At 40.1% G+C, this 22,575-nt stretch overlaps 1 protein-coding gene across 7 annotated transcripts in view; it reads left to right on the top strand.

Annotated features, from left to right (window-relative positions):
- Positions 1–20,349, top strand: part of jar (Myosin heavy chain 95F jaguar) — a 371,085-nt gene extending 350,736 nt beyond the window's left edge. For 6 of the 7 annotated variants that reach the window (XM_069332229.1, XM_069332227.1, XM_069332228.1 and 3 more), the window contains 2 exons: positions 4,955–5,037; positions 17,224–20,349. In XM_069332229.1, coding sequence (XP_069188330.1) covers positions 4,955–5,037; positions 17,224–17,375 — 235 coding nt within the window. In that variant the 3' untranslated portion in view covers positions 17,376–20,349. The remainder of the gene's footprint in view (positions 1–4,954; positions 5,038–17,223) is intronic. The other variant, XM_069332233.1, reaches the window with a different exon arrangement.
- Positions 20,350–22,575: the final 2,226 nt, after the last annotated feature.

The following is a 22,575-nucleotide window of genomic DNA, read 5'->3' as shown; positions in this document are numbered from 1 at the left end:
TGGTCTCTTTGTAGTTGCTCTGGTTTCTCTGGTTCCCTGTTCCAGGGCTTGTTTCTCAGGTCATCCACAGTGTCTTATGCTTTAGCCAGTCTGCGTTCTACCCTTGGGCCCTTGAAGTGCTTCTATTGGTCGACCTTTCAGCAATCTTTACTCATATGTCTTGGAAAGTTCATTGTGTATGGAGGTTTTTGTGGTCGAACAGGGTCTTGGCAGCCAAGGTATCTTGTGGATGTTCCAGGTTTTCTGCATCTTTGTGTGGCCTTGGGTCATGTTTTGCGGCCATTGATCTCTTTTTGTCTTCATCCCTACGGTGCTTCTACATCTCTGGTGTGTGCCTTTTCTTCCTCCTCTGTGGGTAGATAGCCTCAGGGAGCCACAATGGATGTTCCCAGAAGACCAGCATTGAATGTAACAAAAAGCTAATTTCTGGGGGATCCCTGGTGGCTCCCTGACACCCTTCTTCTGCCAGGGTGTCAAGTTGGTTTTCATCATTAGAACTGGAGGTGGAGCAGCCCCCTGACCCTGTCTGCTTCGTTCTCCCCACAAATGGGCAGAGGAGGTGGGGCAAACTAGCTTGTGCTAGTTTCACAAATTTTCACATTGATGGGGGAGTTATTATGGCAGTTTTGAGGCTGCAGTCTTGTTTCTAACCAAACAGTAGTCCGTTTTGTTTTCCTGACTTTCTGGGTGTCTTCCCTTGGTGGTGGCAGACATAAATAACATAAAAAGGTCTTCATATAGTCTACACTTGCTTCGCTTCTCTGAGGACCCCAGGTTCTGGCTCGCGGTCTCTAATTGGCCAATAAGAATTCGGCGACTGATGGCACCTCGTAGTTTGGCACTGTATCAGTTGTGTAGCTTTTGGGAGCCACCAGGGCTCACCCAGAAATTGACTTTGCATTACATTCAACACTGATTTATTTATTTTATGTTAGGGTAATTGTTTTCATGGAAATATGTATTGTACTGCATTGATCATCATTGACATTATTGGAAATAAAGTGCAAATCATAATAAAAACTATTTATGTTGCATTTTGTGTGGTGTTGCAGTGTGCAATGATTATAGTTAGTGATTCTCAGTATGATTGTAAACCATTTGATGGAACTCTACCTACAAGAATTTGTATTTAAATTTATATTTTTATTTAATATATTTATTATATTTAATTTAATATATTTAACCAAGCATTTAATATATTTTGTATTATAGAATACAGTAATTCTCTCTTCTGTGGGTCATGTTTTGAGCCGACGGGAGCCCCGTCGGCTCCTTGGAGTTGTCGGACTGATATTAGCTATATTAGTCTGGGGCTTCAGTCTTACAGAGTTAGAGCCTACCGGGGACCATGAGCTAGAACATGGTCCCCCTCAGAGAGCTGCACGGAACAATAGCCTATGAAACTCCATTGTATAAGAATATATTCATGTCTACCATCGACCGGGGTATTAACCACCCCACTCCTGCAGTAGACTCGTGCCTAACACAGCATTACCTTTTTACCGGGGCCTATCACATTTTGATAAGATCCAGGGTATGAGCCTAAAACCCCTGTGATGAAAGAGGACAAGCACCAGTAATTCACCGAGGGAGGGACACAAACACAAGTAAAGTATAAACTTTTAATATTAGAACTTAAGAATAAATATATATACGAAAATCTCCACTAGGCAGCTACATAACCCTTGTATGGTGCCTGGCTATTTAGCATGTGTCACCCATAGGTGCATACCAAAAAAAAAAAAAAAAAAAAAATATTTTTTCTTCTAAACCTGTTAATTTGTGTTCACTGATCATGGGAAAAAATAATAAAAAAATCGTAAGTGGCATATATTGCCCACTATAGAGCGGGGAAGTGTGGCAAACAACAGGCGTTGACTCAGCGTGCATCCCAGCCGGTCTGTTGCTCGCCAGCTGTCAGGCTGGAGTTGCCACAAAGAGATAATTACCTAATTATTTCAATGTCTCTGATTGATTTTTCTTAGTTTTTTTGCTGTAATATTATTCAATAGTGTGTAGTGTGATATATTTATATAATAAAATGAGTGAATCATCGCTGTACTCAAAAATATGGTGTGCATATTGTTGATTCAATTATGTTCATCAAACAGTGAACAAATACTTTGTCGGTTATTACACTATATATACAGGTTATATATAAGTATCTGCATGTTTTGTTCACCATAACGAACCACTAAGTTGCTATTATGAGTCAAAAAGCAACGAGGAGTGACCGCCACACACCAGCCAGCCACTCGCTGCCACTCACTCCCTCAACACCTCACTCGCCCACATTCTCCTCCCACCATACTGTTTTTGCTTTTATTCACTATATACAGACGTTATATATAAGTATCTACATTCGTGTTCACCATAATGAACTACTAAGTTAATATGCTGAGTGGCAGTGGCAGGCAGTGGCAGCCTGCCACGCCCTCCCTCCCTCACCTCACCTGACTCACCACCATTCTCCTCCCACCATACTGCTTTTGCTTTTATATACAGATGTTATATTTAAGTATTTACATGTTTTGTTCACCATAACTGTACATCTAAGCTTGTATGATGAGTAAAGGCACAAAGACATAGCTACTCACACAGTCAGCTGGTGGCGGCCGCCCTCAAGGTCAGACGCACTAATATTTCTCCTCCAACAATACTGTTTGTGGTGTTATTACGCTATACACACATTATATATATAAGTATCTACCTGTTTTATTCACCATACTTGTACAAGTAAGCTGGTATGGTGCCCAAAGACCATAGTGGTCACCAGTAAACATCATAAGTCGTGCAGACGACGCACCTCCCTCACCAAAATGGCAGCTCCCAACCTACTCCTATTGCTGTTATTACACTCTATACTCGTGTTATATATAAGTATCTACATTTGTGTTCACCATAGCGAACCACTAAGCTGGTATAGTGAGTGCAGTCAATAAAAGGTGGCCACACAGAGTCAGAAGACATCGCCACCACCCTCCCTCCCACAGCATTACTCCTCCCTCCATGTAGCACAGCGCTAAATATCACCACAATCCTGCTATTATCAGAACCCTGGTCAGTTTCATCACAGTCAGGGGTCTTCTGTAATAATATCATCGCTAAATAATAACAAGAAAATGTATATTATGGCATTTTTAGGCGATGCTGTGGTCACAAGCTAAACAGCAGTGCTGTGAGCTCATGCTGCGTGCGTCAGGCTTGGTAGCTCACTCGATACTCAGGCCCCTCACATCCTGGAATTTGGCGCACGATTTTTTTTTTAAATGGCATCTGTTTATAAGAGCCCTGATGAAGGTGTGGTGAACCCTGTGTATCCGCGGGCCGTTTAAATCTTGCGCGGTACTCTTAAACATCATATGATGCCAAGCGCAAGTTACTGCAAGTCACTCAACGCATCATATGATGTTTTGCGCAACTAAAGGGTTAAATCTACAATCTCATAAACTTCACTGTATGGCTTGTTATAGTATCTTGTCTACTCAGATATTCAGATCAGATATTATCTCAGATATTATTAATTAAGTACAGAACAAAAAGGCTACACTCGACTTAATAAAAAGATCTGTCCAGTTCCGTTTCTCCACATCTACTGAGGTGGTGGTCTCCACACTGCACACCTCTGGAACACTCCCACAGGGTTAGTTACCTTCGAAGTGTTTCTGGAGCTTAGCATTCCCGCGGCTTGGTCGTCGACCAGGCCTTCGACGCCCTGGCATATACCAGGCCCTGGTATATGCCAGGTTACCTAACGTCTGATATAACGTTTAACAAACTAAATGTGGAAATAACTACGCTCAAACAGCTATTATCATACTAATATAATATTATTACACACACATTCTGGAATAATAACTAATATAATAAATATTCTTTAAAGGAAAACAATAATTCTGAATGATTAAACAAACTGGCAACATGAACACCCGACCTAGACTCTCCCTTACCTCACATGTAATAGACACAAAATATTTGTGTACACATTCAGGCAAGCCCCTGATCATCTCCCACACAAGAATACATTTCATTCAATAATACAATGGGGTGAGAATAGCTTGAGCTACCTCATCCCTTTGTGTGTATTTTACCTCAATAAACTTATTTCAATTTCAATTTCAATTTCAATTCAATAATACATGTACATCATCATATGAAATAAACTATAATGGTATCAAATATATTATGTAACCACTCACACCACATGCAAATTCAATTGGAATAATTCGGAAGGCAGTATTATTCACCTTGTGAGAATCGGGTCCTTCCTGATTCATAACCTGGGGTTGAGCACCCAGAAAGTTAGGCGCCATCAAAACAGACCCCTCCTGGTAGAAAAATTCACCTCTGTCAATAAATTCCCTTCCCTCCCAAGGAAAATAAGGTAACAAGCAACATGTCATCATACCGTGCCACTCGTTCATGCCAACTCCAACCTCCAACCCGCCAACTAATATAGATAATATCAGTCCGATAGTTCCAGGGAGCCTTGAGGATGCTACCCAGAAAATGTCCAAATAATGTCCAGGTCCAAATAATGGTGAAAGGTTTAAGAGTTGGAGCTTGCATCCAGCAGCTGATGAGCCTCCCCTGACTCATGACTGTCCATCTGTATAACTTCTGCTATGTCATGAGTTTTAAATTACCTGGCTGCAGTCAGTCATGGTAGAGCACACACTGCCAGAGAAAATATAAATTGTACGGAGTCCACCAATTCATGTCCCACTGTACGGCCTCAGTATTATCTGATTTTTTGTTTTCTACATTTGAATGTGGGAAAAAAGGGTTTCATCAGGTGGTTTATTGAGCTTTAAGATATAAATTTTAATTGAATTTGTCTATTGTTCATTTGTGCCTATCTGATTTATGCTGATATAGCGCATGTGATTTTATGAAGGTGTGATTTGTGTTATGTTTAAGTGTTCATTATAAGGGGTAACTGATTGTCCTACAGGTGGTACGCTCATTTTGATGGTGATTGGATTGCACGTCAGATGGAGTTACACCCTGACAAACCTCCAATTTTACTTGTGGCAGGTAAGTTCAGTTGGGAATAGGTTCTTCTAGTAATTGGTCTCTTGTTTGATTTTCAGTTACAATTATTCTTTATGCCTGCAATAAACAATTCACATTGTCAGATCAAAGGATTTACATTTTTTGTGTGACTATTTTAAGTTGGTAAACTGAAAGAGAAACGTTCACGTACATTTATAAAGTACAAAGTGGCAAATTGTCTGCACTTACTAGAGTTTCTCAGCTTATGAATGAGAAGGTACAAAGGTAAAATAATCATAACATACTAGCACATGGGCTCCTATCTGACTATAAATACTGTATTACTACTGTATTATACAAATACAGTACAGCACATGTATACATTATCATTACTCAGTTTTACACTTTCATGGGGTGGGGAGAAATCATCCACTCAGGATATGGGTGATGAGACCACAAGGTGTAAACCAAGATGCTTTAATTCTAGGCAAGCCCCTCAGTAGCTCCCATCACCTTACCAAGGTACCTCAAAGAGGTTTTACATTTTAACCACAAGGCCTACAGTGATGATGATGATAATGTACCAGTACAGGCCAAAAATGCCACTAGGGACTTAACAATGACAGTAACATTTATTTTGTCAGCACCCAGATTATGGCATCTGGACTCAAACACATGCTACGAGCAGAAACTGGAAGTGTGAAGTATACAAAAAATTGTAAACAGAGGAAAATGAGGTTATCCCCAAAGACGAAATTGCAAGAGAATCGACAATTTATAAGGGAAACTTTTTGTAACTACTAGTACTGTATGCATCATCAAGGATAGCAACAAATAAAATTCTCCATTACACAGAACAGCCGATGAATGGAATAAATTAAAGAATGTTGTGGATGCAAAACCATCATAAGCTTCATAACTTGACAAATATTATAGGGAAAATAGGACACTGCAAGTATAGCTTTCATCCTATAACTACACTTTGGTAGTTATACAGATAATTATAGGAACATAAGACCACAAAGTGATGCCAGTTAGCTAATATAAAGTTTAATGAGAGTACCCACCTTCATTGGAACATAAATGCCCCCTTACCTTGAGGTGCTTCCGGGGCTTAGCGTCCCCGCAGCCCAGTCATCGACCAGGCCTCCTGGTTGCTGGACTGATCAACCAGGCTGTTAGACGCGGCTGCTCGCAGCCTGACGTATGAGTCACAGCCTGGTTGATCAGGTATCGTTTGGAGGTGCTTATCCAGTTCTCTCTTGAACACTGTGAGGGGTCTGCCAGTTATGCCCCTTATGTGTAGTGGAAGCGTGTTGAACAGTCTCGGGCCTCTGATGTTGATAGAGTTCTCTCTCAGAGTACCTGTTGCACCTCTGCTTTTCAACGGGGGTATTCTGCACAGCCTGCCATGTCTTCTGGTCTCATGTGATGTTATTTCAGTGTGCAGGTTTGGGACCAGCCCCTCAATTATTTTCCACATGTAAATTATTATGTATCTCTCCCGCCTGCACTCAAGGAAGTACAGATTAAGGCTCTTTAGTCGGTCCCAGTAATTTAGATGTTTTACTGAGTGGATTCTAGCAGTAAAGGATCTCTGCACGCTCTCCAGGTCAGCAATTTCTCCAGCTTTGAAAGGGGCTGTCATTGTGCAGCAGTACTCCACTGTAGAGAGCACAAGCGTTTTGAAAAGTATCATCATCGGTATAGCATCTCTAGTAAGAAAAGTTCTTGTTATCCAACCTGTCATTTTTCTTGCAGTTGTGACGGCTACTTTATTGTGTTCTTTAAAGGTAAGGTCTTCTGACATGATTACACCCAGAGCCTTTACATTGCCTTTTCGTTCTATGTTATGATTTGCCTGAGTTTTGTACGTGGTTTCCGTTTTTATATTTTCCTTTTTCCTTAACGAAGAACTTATCTTCGTTAAACATCATATTATTTTCTGTAGCCCATAGAAAGACCTGATCTACATCTGATTGGAGGTTTGCCGTGTCCTCTGTTGCCTACTCTCATGAAAATCCTAGTGTCATCTGCAAAGGATGATACAGTGCTATAGGTTGTGTTCTTGTCTATGTCCGATATGAGGATGAGAAAAAGTACTGGAGCAAGCACAGTACCCTGGGGGACTGAGCTCTTCACGGTTGATGGGCTGGATTTTAGGGCTCAGTGTGTCAGGGCTTCCCTGACACATGGGGAAACTGGTTCAGTATGGTTACCCCCAAAACATAAGAAACCTCTAGATGCAAAAGAATATGCAGATAACTGATGTGTGTGCCATATGCAAAACTCCCAAAGAGGGGTTTTGGTCCCTGCCTCTCAGATGAGATGGATACCAACATAACAAATGAACATTAATTTGTTATTCTTCATTGAAAAGGTAAAGATAAGTTTCACTTATCTTCAGGTGGACTGTCCCAGTTTTCAGGATGATTGAAAACTGTTCTTTCATACTGTTGCCTGTGCATCACATGTCATGGTAAAATCTTGGCAAATCTGGCTCATTAGACATTTATCATCATGGTCTTCTAGCTCTTGTATTCCTACCCTAAGTGATAAATAGGAACTCTTAAATATGTAATTACTTAAATGTTGTTACAGCATGAGAGCTATGCTTGTGGTGTCCTGTCTGCCCAGCACTTTGTCGTATAATGCTTTGAAACTACTGACGGGTTTGGCCTCAACCACCTTCTCACCTAACTTGTTCCAACTGTCAATTACTCAGCTTACAAAAAAAACTTTCTAATATTTTCTGTGGAGAGCCCCTTCGGCTTCCCGGAGCTATACCGGGCTGATGTGTATATATTAGACCGTGGCAACAGTCAATCGAAGGAGTTCTAATCCTACCAGTGACCAGAGCCAGAACCTGGCCCTCTCAAGAGTGGCACGAGGAACAATGGCCTAAAGACACCCTTGTGTAATTGGAAGCAGTCTTTGTCTGCCATCTACCTGGTCAGGCACCCAAAAAGGTAGGAATTTCAAAACAAACTACTGCTGGTCAAAAATTGCAAATTGAAAGTCAAACTAGCAAAGAGAACTCCCTAATGAAAAACAAAGAAACAAACATGACGTCACCACAACCGCCGCGCATCTGTCTGCGCAACCCCTCCTCCCCAGGGGGGGTCCCAGACCACCTCGCCAGCAAATCTCCCCAGTGTCAAGAGACTGTTGTGTTGGCAATTGTCTCTTCGTCAGTTGTTTTGTCCTTTCTTGGTTGTTTCATAACCATCTTCTTATGCCAGATACTGTCGCCTCGTTTCGGGTGGCACTGGTGGAGCCGCTGCAGCTTGCATTTGGAGTGGATGTCACTTCTGCTCTGTTCTGAGAGCTTTCTCAGGCGATGTTTTCATCTCTGGCCTGCTCATGCTCCGCCTGAGCTGTCCTGGCCATTGCACCGAGTGCTCTCTTCTCCCTTCTCCTCGGTTTGGGGTGGGCCCCTCGGTTCAGGACTGATTTCCAACAGCTCTTTTTCTTGTTGGCATTGACCTTTGGGGGTCGGGTCGGAGAGTTTCATGCTCTCCTCCGGCACAGGGGTTTCTGCTTTTTCATTCCTGGTGGTCTTTTCTTCATTTGCAGCCGTCTCCTTCTTTTTGGCGAAGAATGCATCTGCTGCTTCCCGAAGGGGTCCTTGGGTTGTTGATGCTTGGTTGGTTCGGCTGGGGTTGCATCATGTTTTGTGTCTGTGGCTCTTCACTGTTATTTGCACGTTACGGCCTCTGTGGCAGAGGACGCGCTTTGGGTTGACCCAGTTTCCCTTCTTCCTTATTCTAGGGCTCGGGTCTTTGTTCGCAGGATTATTCGGTCCAGCCAGCCTGCGGTCTTTCCCCGTGCCCACGCTGATCGTAAGTTCGGCATTCAGCTGCTGTTTTGGTAATGTCCTGGCCTATCTTTTGGGGCACGGGGCTTTTGGAGGTCGAACAGGGTCCTGGCTGCACGTTACCTTGTTAATGTTCCTAGTTCTTCTCGAGCGTGTATAGCCTTGGGTCGCAGGTTGCGGCCTGTTGTCTCGACTTTGAGTTGAGGAGCGAGTGACGACCGCTTCCCGGGTGAGTCCCTTTTCTTGTTATCTTTGGTTAGATAGCTCCATATCTTTGGTTAGGTATCTCCGGGGGAGCCGAAGGGGCTCTCGTCAGAAAACCAGCATTGAATGTAATGAAACGCTATTTTCTGGGTGAGACCCAGAGGCTCCCCGGCATCCCTCCCTCCCTCCAGGTCGATGTTTTTTCGCGTTTTTGATACTCGGCCTCTGAACTGAGGAGAGTTGCCAGCGTGGGGGGTCTGGGATCCCCCCTCCCCCTCCCAGGGAGGGGGGTTGCACAGACGGATGTGCGGTGGTTGTGGTGATGTTACGTATGTTTCCTTCTTTTTGATTAGGGAGTTCTGTTTACTAGTTCGACTTTCAGTATGCAATTTTTGACCAGCAAAAGTTTGTTTTGAAATTCCTACTTTTCTGGGTGCCTGACCTGGTAGATGGCAGACAAAGACTGCTTCCAATTACACTGGGGTTTCTTTAGGCCATTGCTCCTTGTGCCTCTCTTGAGGGGGCCAGCTTCTGGCTCTGGTCCCCAGGCCATCATACACTGCATGAGAAATCACACAGCAGCCAGCAGATGACGCTACGAATACATCACCTCCCTCACCAAAATAGCTCCTCCCAACATACTCCTGTTGCTGTTACTACACTATATACACACATTGTATATACCCATGTACAAATGTGTTCACCATAGTAAACCACTAAGCTAGTATGATGAAGAAAACAAGAGTGGCTGCCACACAGTGAGGCTACCTCAATTCTCTCCCTCGCTCCCTCACCACAATTCCTCCTCCCACAATACTACACACATATGTACATGGGTATATACACACAGTGTATATACCCATGTACATATGTGTTCACCATAGCGAACTACTAAGCTAGTATGATGAGCAAAACAAGAATGGCTGCCACACAGTGTGGCTACCTCGATTCTCTCCCTCGCCACAATTACTCATCCCACAATACTACGCACAGTGCTTATTATCACCACAATCCTGGTGTTATCACAATACTGGTCACTAAATCCTGTAAATACATAATTGACCAAGTTTATTTTCTAAATGAACCTAAGAAGTCATTTGAAGATTCCTTGATGGACGAAATAATGCTGTGGTGCTGTGGCTAGCACTGTGAACCTTGTGAACAGCATTGAATCACTAATATTTGAACATTGTACACAGTCATTATCACACTCAGGCTCTTCTGTAATACTATCATGGCTAAATAAAACAAATTATTTATATATTTTGACATTATTAGGCAATGCTGTGGTCACATGCTGAACAGCAGTGCTGTGTGCTCATGCTGCATGCGCCGGCCTTGGTTGCTCACTCACTACTGAGGTTCTCACACCCGGGAATGTGGACCACGATTTTTTTTAAAGATGGCGCTTGTTTACAAGAGCCCTGAGAAAGCTGATGTGAACCCCATGTAGCCGTGGGAGTTTTGAATGGAACGTGAAAAATACAAATACCCAGAGGCGCGTAGCGCATCCCGAGACGTGGGCCTGCAGGTGCGTTGCGCAGTTAAAGGGTTAAATGTCAAGTTGTGCAGTTAGTTTGGCTGATCATAAGATCCAGAAGAGTGTATTAAGATGGTTTCCTCGTAATGAATGACAGTATCTAAAGGTGTCTCAACTCGATTATCTGGACTATATGGGAAGGACCCCGATCCGGATAATCACGTTTTCTGGATAAGAGTACTTTTTCACCTCTGAGTCCAAAAGTGACCATTTCCAACTATTTTTATACTACAAACAACATAATTTGAATTGCCTTGTTACATATAATTATTAAATATTCAACTAGAAACCTCAACTTGTTGTTGTTCATCTTCTTGATTGAGGCCACACATCTTGAAGTTAACACTATCGCTCGCTTTGGACACCGATCACGTCCATTTTTTTCTCTCGAGTCCTAGCCGTGGACAGGACTCGCGTCCATTACAAAATATTTGTATTAAATTCATTTTTTATCCGATCGACTTCGGGATAGTTTCAAAATAAGCACCTTTAGAGTGCACACAATTTGATATAGAAATGAAAGATGTAACACGAAACTTGATATCAGAACACTTGAAAGATTATAAATACGTTTTTGGTCAAAATTTTAAAATATTTATTAAAATTCTATTTATTGTGCTATTATTTTGGGACTAGTTTTAAAATGCGTGTCTTTACATTGCGAACAATTTGGTACCAAAATGAAAGATGTAACACAAACATTTATGTCAGAACACTGGAAAGATATACAGTGGAACCTCTATTAACGAGTTTAATCCGTTCTGGCACCGAGCTCGTTACCTGGAAAACTCGTCTTTGGAAACAAATTTCCCCATTTAAAATTAAGGAAATAAATTTAATCCGTTCCACTCCCAGAAACATCCATACTTGTATGACTTTTTTTTATGTAAATATAATATTGCACATGTAAATATAAATGTTTTGTTGTAGTGTTTTAATATTTACTTTACCTTATGAAGAGTAGTTGCTGGCTTGAGGGAGACGATGAGGAGGTGGGAAGGATGAAAGGGGTTATGGTGTGGAAGGAGAATCCACCTCTGAGTCAGGCGGACTCTCTCTTCTTGGGAATTTCACCCAAATTTCATTTCAAATGTCACACAAGGATGTGTTAGACCAGCACCAAATAAAAAACTACGTTGATTACACTCGTTGTGTCAACAATATAATAGTCTTACCACGAAGATACAATACAATGCCGTTTTCTCAAATAGGCAATGTGGTTATTAAAGAAAACGGAAATTTCATGGCAAACATGTATACAATCCCCAAGTCGATCGGATAAGAATTGGATTTTATAGAAATATTTGCTCAAATGACGCTTGAGCGCGGTGTTTGGGTGCATTCAAGAGAAAAAATGTGTGTTACATTCAAGCGACATATACCTGCGAAAGTGATAACACTTTCATAAAGTGTTATCACAAAGTGATAAATTAATTAAACATTTTCACACACCGGGTTGTCACTGCTTTATCAGGGCAGCTTTTCCAAGAATGCGTTCACCTTTTCAAACATTCCAAACACTTCCCTGATCTCAGTGGAAGAGGCAGCATCCTCCCTTACCACCTCATTCCCTTACTAATGGTGTAAATTGTTGATGAGGACCTGCCATACTTCCTTGTGAGATCAATCACACAGACACCACACTCATGCTTTGCTATAATTTCCTTCTTTAAATCCACAGTAATTGTCTTTCTTCCTCTTGACAACACTATCTTTAGCAAGCAGCTTCTTTGGAGACATCGTGTGTTACAAATTGTAGTCGCAAAACCACTAAAAACCCTAAGAAATGCTCAAATAAATCCAGAGGGATGCTTGTCGTGTGAGATACAACAACAACACTGGCGTCGGAGGCGTCCGAGAATTTGCGAGAACCCGCGAGACGCTAGGAAGCGCCATGTGGTTTCACTCGTTAACACTTTCGCGCTCTCGGCGCTCAAAAAAAATCAATACCCTAGATGCGAAGTACCCTAGGGTACTTCGCGCCCCTACGCGTAAGACCGAAAAAGTGTACACTCTTTTGACTGTCCTGACAATAATTGAAGGCGCACGTATTTAAATTTGGTATCACTGTGTTCGCAATGAAATTGTCTATAAGAGCATACCTATAAAATGCCGCCCAAGCATAAGGAGTATCAACACCAAATAAAAAACTATGCAGATCACTCGCCAAGAGCGCCAAACAGCAACAAAATGTTTCCACTCTCTTAATGGTTGCGAAGCCTACAGTTGTCCTACATCGCTAATTTTGGTATCATTGGAATCGCAATAAAATTCTCTACACGGACATATGCATATGAATGTTTAATATAGGTAATTGCCCACCCGCAAGAGTGTGGGAAGTGGAGAGTAGTTAGCCGCGAGCACACTGGCGAAAACACAGGGGGGAAATCATGCTTGGAAAGTTTATACATTTATACGTTTCCTGACCCTACTTTTCTATGTACGTATTTCTTTTTTATACCAATGTGTTCGCAATAAAATTTTCTATAAGATGAAATGTATAACATTTGTACAAAGCATGTGTAAGAGAAGCGCCAAATATAGAACCACGTCGCTCAGTATGCGTTCACGGCAGAAACGAACGCATTGTTTTCGTTCGTTTGATGTTTCTCATGTTTATACTTGTTGAAACATTTTATAATTTGTATGACAGTGATCGCAGTAAAATTCCCTACACAGACATATACATAACACATACAAATATTTCCCACGTGTTGGATATATCAACGGCTAAAGGGAACCCACTGCCACACGACCGCCACACCCTCCACACCCCCAAACATACTTTGTGTTTTTTTTTTTTTACTCATAGAAGTTTATGTGATATAATATTCATTCTGGTACCAAAAAATTTGGTAGTACACCAAAAAATTTGGTGTACTTACCCTGTCTATGTTGATTGAAGATCAACAGTTGAGCATTTTTTCTTCACTCCACCATCTTCAGGCTTCTGATCCTGAAGTTGCTCATCTGATGTTTCTTAGGTGGAGTGAAGCTGTTGCCGGTGGTTATTTTTTCTCTCCACCCAAAATATCTTTCTTCGGTGGTACCTTGTGTAGCAAGGCGCAGCGCACAGTGCCACATCACAAGTTTTACATCCATATATCACGTCCCTCCTTTTGCCAGACTTGTAACAAACACGGCATCTTTTTTTTTTAGCCAAGTGCACGAGTTCATGCGTCAACTTGTAGTTGAGACGTTGTTCTGAATCTATAATTCTTGTATTTTTTGGATTCACTGGAAGAATATTGTCTTCTACAGGAACCACCAAACTTGTAGTAGAATCTTCTATGAAATCAGAAACATCAAGTGGTTCTATGTCCTCAATGTCCATTTCAGAATTTGTGGTTGATGAGTGGGCTTTAGGTGTTGAGGTGAACAGAGGACGCCTAGCACCAGATGGCCCGGGTGTTGAAACTGCCGCGTCAGCAGGAGGAGCTGCGCTGGCATCTATGTCGGGAACATGTGGTATACTTGTTGTTGTTGGCCATTCCTTGCTGTTCCACGCCAATAAGGCTTTTATTCCTACTGCGTGAAACTCTAATAGTGTTAGTTTTTTTGTATCTGTTGAGTAGTGGTTATACAATGCGTATGCATTGTGCATGGCCATTTGCAGAAAATAGAAAGTGATCTTCTTGGTCCATTTGTGGGTTTTTCTTGCAAACTCATAATATTTGACCATTTGATCAAAATGATCAACACCTTTCATGAACTTATTGTAATCCACTATGGCCTTGGGTTTGTTCATTTTCACAATTTCTACTCCAGTTCTCCCGTCACCTTTACGAACGCGTTTCCTGCGCTGTGCTTGAGTAGTGTCGGCATTGTGGATATTGGTGATGACAGAGACGGGGCGCTTGTCCTTCCAAACTATAACAAAGGTGTTATCCTTACGCATGTATACGGTCGTGTCGGTTGCCATTTTACCCTTTACAACTTGTTGCAGATCCTTGGGGGCGCCACGTTGTAGTCTAAGTGTGCCACATGTGTAAACATGTGGAAGAACTTAGAAATGTGTTGGAACCGAGCAGACGACATAAACAAGTTGAAGAATCGACAATGCCACATCTGATTCGTCTGCCAGTACATCCTCATTGTAGGCATCTTCACTATGCCCATCAGTATGCACAGGGCCAAATATCGGGCCATTTCTTTCACCGACACTGGTTTCCACGTTTTTCTTGCTGACTCAGCCATGAGATGTATGACGTGTGTGGCATGCAAATTTGTTTCATACTCTAAGTATTCAACCACTGCTCTAGTGAAAAATAATTGTAAAAACTGCAATGGAGTAGCAGGTAGTGGAATTGTTAGGCCAGGGGTTGCAGTAAAGTTATCAACGATGGGAGGAGTATTGCTACGATTCCACTCATCACCCAGCCTAGCCCTCTTTGGTACCGGACACGTGCGGTCACCGCGTGGCGGGGCTGGGGCTTCTTCATCACTCTCATCCTCACTCTCACTCGAAATATCTTCATCACTTGAGGAAACCTCATAAAGAACATCATTTTCCGGTTCGTCAGCCTCCAAATCATCATCAGAAGACCCTGAAAAGGCTTCAACAACGTCGGGAATCTTGGATGGAGTGAGATTGACCCCACGATACAGATCGAAAATCCTGGCGATCTCTTCTGCTTTCCTAGATTTCCTACCTTTGTTTTGCGTTCCACTGCTTGTTCCTGGTGCAGCATCCATGTTGAAGGTATTGAATGGGTTTTAGGTACACGAGAACGGAAACGGAACGGAAATAAATGCGTAAAACGGGTCACGTTTGCCGCGAGAGGGGAGCACAGTGTGGGCACTTGGCGTGTCAACAAAACAATGGGCCGACCACGTGACCGGGTAGGCCGAGATGCCATGTGTTCGGTGAGGGAGAACGGGAATTTCATGGAGAACAATCTGAGAGTATCCCCATCCATTTCGGTTAAAAAATGGAATTTATAGAAATATTTTTTCGATTGACGAGAAAAGTAGGCAGTTATGCGGAATCGTAAGAAAAACCAGTGACGAGTTATCTCTACTCGAAAGCGCGAAAGTGTTAATAGAGGCGAGCTCGTCAATAGAGACAAATTTGCTGCGAGTGGCTTGCTCGTTACTGGAAAAACTCGTTAATAGAGCCACTCGTTAATAGAGGTTCCACTGTACTATAGTACGTACAATTTATAGCTTACCTTTATTGATGAGTATTGTTGGCGTATGGAAGACACTGAGGAGGGGGAAGGAGGAGAGGTGTTAGTGTTTGGAAGGGGAGTCCCCTTCCATTATAACATCAGGCGGTGATTACTTCTCTGGGGTACTCTCTCTCTTCTACGTTTTGCAGGCATACCACTAGGACCTTGTTGTGGCTCACTGCTTGTTTGTCTTACTAAGAATCTGTCTAAAGACACTTGTTTTTCCCTACATTTTAACACTTGTCTGTAGTGAGATATCACATTGTTATTACAAAGGTCAATGCAACGGCCTGCTACAGCTTTATTTGGGTTAGTTACTTCAACAAAACTTTGTGGTTCTTCCCATACTTCACACATTTTCTTAATGAGGGAGGGACATCCTCTACTGCCTGTACTCATAACTATTTATTTAGGTTGATCCTTTACCACTGTGTTTCTTGGGACCCATGGCTTGATATATAATAATCACTTTTATGTTCAAAAATCCAAAAAGCAGAAAAACAATGAAATTCTTTACAAAGAATTTAAGTACGATTGTCACTAAGCATGAGGCACTGGTAAACTGAAGCGTAGTTGCCCGTGCCACAAGGAACCACGTTCTCAGTCGACCCATACGCGTATCAGCAAAGTCCCAAGGCGAGGCAAAGTTCGTAACCCGATTCAAATTTTCCGAAGAAATTGAGTTCGTAACCTGAAAAATTCATAAAGAGGGACGTTCGCTTCCCGAGGTTCCACTGTACTTAGGAATAAAGGAAACTAAAGAAGGCCCATTGGCTTAAGAGGCAACTCCTATTAATATCCACTCAAACTCATTAGAATACTGTATAAGAATAAAGGAAACTGTAGAAGGCAAAAATATGATGAATCTTTAGCCTTCTTTTCCTATTTTGCTGGCCTATTTTCTCTGGTCTGACCCTCCCCTCTACCTCCCAACCCATGAAAGTTCAAAATGACAATGATGATTAAAATTTCAAAATACCTTCTTTTGTTTAGCTCTGATATTTTCAGCTCAAGGATTCATTAGTTTTAGAAGTTTTGTTAGGGGGGGGCCATTAATGTTCCATTCACATTCACCAGCCCATTTGTAAACATACTGTACTTTCAGTGCATCAGTAATTTTATTTGGTCCTTCTGGGGATGACACATTTTTGGATAGACAATGAAAATTGATACAGCAACTCTTAGGTACTAAAAATGTTAAATGCAAGGGTAGTAAGGTTAAGTCATTCTACTCTATTCTGTTGGTGGAAATGGCAATAATCATTCGTCCATGTTAGACTTTATTTGAAATGACTCGTACAAATTGTTAGTTACAGTATGGCTGATGTTGAAATTTAGAATTTGAGGGAATCCTCCAGGAAGAAGTGTAATTATAAATAGGAAGTCATTTTGAGAATGAACGAACATAGCTTTTTGATGGGCAATCAATCTAAGTTGCATATTTGGTTAACAGAAGTGTAAGTTTTACTTTTCTTCAAATCATTCCTTCATTTCAGGCCGTGATGACATGCAGATGTGTGAACTAAGCCTGGATGAGACGGGGTTAACCAGGAAGCGTGGTGCTGAAATCCTTGATCACGAGTATGAGAAAGAATGGAACCGCCACGGTGGAAAATCTTATGAGCGATCAGCCGTTAGAAAACGTTGAAAGTTAAGATGGGATGGCTTAGTAAAAGATAGGTATCCAGATATTATTAAAATAGATTTTTGTTTTTTAATTGAAGTTAATATCAATTTATGAATCATCAGATTTTTATAGTTACATCTAAAATATTAAATATAAATTAAAGTAATAAATTGTAAAAAAAAATCAGTAACAATATATTAGTAAAGAAATAGGTCAAATGCCTAGGAAATGTGGTAGCTAATATTAAAACATTATGCAGTAGTTTGTTACGGTGCAGCTGTGAAACAAAAGTTTATATAAAGGAATTTTTCTTTACAAAACTGTTAATTTTCTTTTAATTCTTTTGTATGGCATATATTTGTACACTAATAATGAGACAGGTTTTGAAACAGATTGTGACTTATCGAGGAAGACTTGTCAAGCAGTACTTCTGGTTTAGGTACTTTCAAGCCCATCATGGTGCAGTTGGTAGTGTGTGTGCCTGAGGAGTTGAGGGATGTGGGTGTGATCCCATGTGTGGTTTCAAGTATTGTCTCAAAATTTGTAATTTCTGAGCTTAAAATGGAACTGAGACATCTATACTGTTTATTGGTGGTAAAGAAGATAGACTTTTTAAGGTGGTCTCTGATGATTCAACTTCACCAGTGATGGTGACCCAACATAAGCTGCCTGTATTGCCTTCAAAGCTGAGCCTCATTTATAGTAAACAATACTGGTCTGGCTAGTTTTATAACCAATCTAGTTTCCAGCAAAATTTTTCTTCCTATTGTGGGTAAGAGATACAACTTCATTATCCTTAAACAAGATTAACTTGTTGATTTTGTTTAAGGATAATGAAGTTGTTTCAGTGCTCTCTGTAAGTGAATATGCCACTGAGGTTTGAACACAAGTGTAGACACTGCAGTGTAGATCATAATGTTTACATCATTAATATTGACAAATATTTGATCATTGGCCAACACACAAAACATAAAATGTGTGCTTAACAAGGAAATAAACTACAGGTTAACAACAGTAGATAAAATTGAGGGGCATTAATTGTTTAATCAGTAAACTAGATTGTAGGCATTCGTATATTTCTAGCAATGACCAGTTACTGTGTAATACGTTAATAGTCACTGTAAGTTTTTATATTAAATATTCAATGGAGTAAATGTTTGTGATATGTAGTTTGACAGCATTTGGGAGGGTGCAGTGGTGTTAGTATATGTGATGCATTGTGGAGAGTAGATATGCTTGGTACTTGTTATTGCTTTGGTTTAAATCCCATTTCTGGGATTAAAGATTTTTGCATATCTTAATGCATCCTGAAGGGAAAATATCCTATTTTTGTTAAAAGGTAAAGTTGCTGTCAGGTAATTATACAAAAAGCATCCTTGAGATATTGCTGCAATGATTCATGTGTGTTTCATAGAGATGACATAATTAAATTCTTACTTTTAATTAAAACATTGTTTTGTGTTTATATTCCTTTAAGTATTGGGGGGAACCTCTAATTTTCAAGTGACCCAATGAAGAGCATTCATAAATTACACGAAGTAGAACAAATATGCATAGTCCTCCGTTTGCTTTATTATTTATATTGACAAAAACTTGCTTATTTAGTGAGTCATGTTAAGTATATGGGACATTTGGTGACTATGAAAGATTTTATGTTGAGTTTTTGCAAAAATCTTCATAATCATGATGAATATTCTTTTATATGTTTCATAAATTATTATTATTGAAAAGATTTAATGCTGCTTAATTTGTTGATTAACTATATATTTGCATATTTTTTACCAGTATTTCTTTATTGAAATACAGTAGCTTGTTAAATGCAAATGATTGTGGATTCACTGTACACATAGGGTTTAGGTTCGTGTGTGGAGAACTGTGTCATTCCAGTGTTCAGCACATAATACTGTGATGGTTATTATTTATCATTCCAGAAATATAAATCGTTCTTCACTTTTCTATCAATAAAATGTGAGTTGTGATTATTTCTACTGGATTATGTAAATTGCAGCCATTTTGCTGGATATAAATGTCACTAAGGCCATTCTTTTATTTAAGTTACTTTAGATATATTTTATATTTCTTCTGAATTGTTATGTATAGGCTTCAGTGGGAAGGTGAAAGTAGTCCATTTGGTTGCTGCTCGTAAATAGTTAGTGGCATTGGCTTGGTACACATGACATTTTCCAATAATTTTAATTCACCATACGAGGGCCATTGGTATGGGTTGCCCAAATAATTTTGAAATACAGACAGGTCATTCAACCTCAGAACTGTGAATACTTAGTCTCTGATTCTTATAGGTAATGGTCGTAGAAAGAGGTGAATAAATATTGAGGTTGTATGATGAAATAGAACCTGCATCTCTGGACAGGCACATGCACTACCGACTAAACTAGAGTGCGTCCATTATGGTCTAGTCTGTAGTGTGTTCACTTGAGGTGCTCAGGGATGCTGGACTCGATTACATAGTACGACCTCAATATTTATTTATAGATTCATTATGTCCTTGTGATTTCATTGTGCATTGATGAACTTCCTGCATCATCAAGACCTGTAGCGGTATGATTAATTTGCATCTTAAGACATTTGCTAAATATATTTTGAATATGCCTATATTTTGTATATGAAAAAATTCTGGTGGAGTTTGCAAATTTTTTAAAGACTAAGATTTTTATCAAATACTGTAAACTTATTTTGTGATGTCTTATCTTATGTAATATTTTTTAATTGAAGCCCATTGTATGATATTGTACACTAATCACATTTTAGTTTATTTAGAAATTATTGTATTGGTATTTCATTGTTCATGTAAATGAATGCATCACTAGTAAACTTCCATAACAAACCCTTAAGTAAAAGCTTATTTCCTCATTTGTAAGTGAACACACAAATACACAAAATTCAGTAATGTGATCTGTATTTACAGAATGTTTAGACAGTGTACATGTGTATGAAATATTTATCACCATATATTCATGAATAAAATGGAAGTTAATTATTATTTTTATTATCTTTCATATTTTGTGGTATTGCACTTATATTTGGAATAAAGAAAACAAAAATGATATCTGAAGTATCCACCTTAAGAATAAACTCGTGAATGGTTCCAGTCACTGTATGGGGATTACCTCCTGTGATCCAATCACCAAATGTTATTTTGTTCCATTAGCTTTGTTAACTATTGTCACGTTCACCGCTCTGTAGGACTTGATTACCCGAGCCATTTAAGGGTTAAGTGTGTAAGAAGTAGTATATTCATCATTATCATTCCTTCATTTTCATAGAATGGGAAAGCAACAGGCAGGTCAGAGGAGAATTGGAGAGTAATGGAGGAAGAGAGGTTATAAATACTCAAGAAGACATTCATTCATTACAGTTTCTCCACTAAACAGCACCACTAAAAATGAGCATCATCATCACTCCAGCTGAACATTTACACTATTTTCCCCCATCTTTATAAGATATGTTACTGCATATAGTTTCTCTACTTCGATCATCCAATAATTCAGAATGTTCAGTTGATCTAAGCACCTTGTGAGTGTCATGGCTAGTGCCCTCGCACATTCTCCATAAGAGTAAGCAGAGCAGATACGTGTCCTGGCCAGGGGTGGCATAATTGGAATCGTTCTTTTGTTGTTCTCCCACATGCACCGCCCAACCACTTGGACTGGACGATAGTGAGAGTCTCGCTTCATGCAGGTCGGCATTCAGTCCCTGACCGTCCAAGTGACTGGGCACCATTCCTTTCCCCCATCCCATCCCAGATCCTTATCCTAACCCTTTCCAAGCGCTATATAGTTGTAATGGCTTGACACTTTTCCCTGATACTGTAATTCCCTCCCCCCATCCCACATGCACCTAAAGGTAGCTGGGGGGAAATTGATACATAAAAATTGGCAGATCATGTTCTGTGGAAAATATGGTATTGAATAACTTTATTGATTTCAATACTGTACCAAATCTTAGGCCTAAATCACAACATGAATTATTAACATACCTTTACCTCTGTACACACTTTTTAACCCTTAAATGGCTCGGCTAGTTAAAAATCCTTCCTCATTCTTTGCATGATAAAAAATAGTTCCTAAAACTAATGTAAAAAAAAAAATTGCAGGTGGTGCTTCAAGCACAGGAGGTATTCACAGATAATGACTGTGTCATTTAAGGGTTAATTTTACAATTTATAAACTTTTGCACCCCGTTTCTACTCTTGAGTAATGCAAGTGTCCCATAATGCCTTTGAGCCTTTGTATCTCAATAAATATTTAATTTTACATTTACAGCAACCTGCATCCATATATGCCACTCCCACTCCTTAAAGTAACTCTCCAGCTACAAGATGTAGCACTTAAGACACTAGAAAATAGTAGGGTGGAACATAAAATAAAAAATAATAATTAGTATATTAAATGTAATTACAGTATAAATAGTATATTAAATGCAATATTATATGGTTTAGGCATTTAGAATTTGTAGTCTATAAATCTCAAAATTATTCCCTAGATTATCAAAATTATTGCCCTAGATATGCCCTAGAAATATTAATGAAATAAGAAAATGTGAAAAGAACAAAAATGTTATGTATTGTGAAAAACTATCAAAATATCAGATAAATATCATAGACAAAATTACTTAGAAAATTAGTTTAATGTACTGGGTTTAAGATTATTAATTTGTAAATGTATAAGAGATGCACGAAATGTGATAATTTTGGTCAGAGTTACAGCGAGTCATGATGAATGACAGAATCTAAGAGAGGCAAATTGTATATTAAGATAAGCTCAGCAGCAGACCTAAATTTCCTTCACTCTGTTTAGATGTTAACAATGACAAGGTTTTTCTGGGGGAAGCCCCTTTTGGCTCCCCGGAGCTATCCAGGCTGATATGGATATATTAGACTTTGGCATCAGTCAATGTGAATGGAGTTCTAGGCCTACCAGGGACTACGAGCAAGATCCTAGCATCCCTCCATCCCATCAGAGAGGCACGAGGAGCAATGGCCTATAGAAATACACATGGGTATGGCACATTTTGTCTGCCATCGACCGGGTCAGGCACTCAGGTAAGCATCCCAAAACAAACCCCTTATTCTGGTTGAAACTACTACTGAAAGTCAAACGAGTGGACAGAACTGCCCAAATGAAAATGAGCATGACGTCACCATGTTGATGCGCCGCTTGTCTGCGCAACTTCCCCCTCCCCGGGAAGGGGAAGGAGTCAC

This window comes from Procambarus clarkii, chromosome 27 (assembly GCF_040958095.1).
Source record: "Procambarus clarkii isolate CNS0578487 chromosome 27, FALCON_Pclarkii_2.0, whole genome shotgun sequence".
Taxonomy (NCBI): domain Eukaryota; kingdom Metazoa; phylum Arthropoda; class Malacostraca; order Decapoda; family Cambaridae; genus Procambarus; species Procambarus clarkii.
This window is presented reverse-complemented; position numbering and strand designations above follow the sequence as displayed.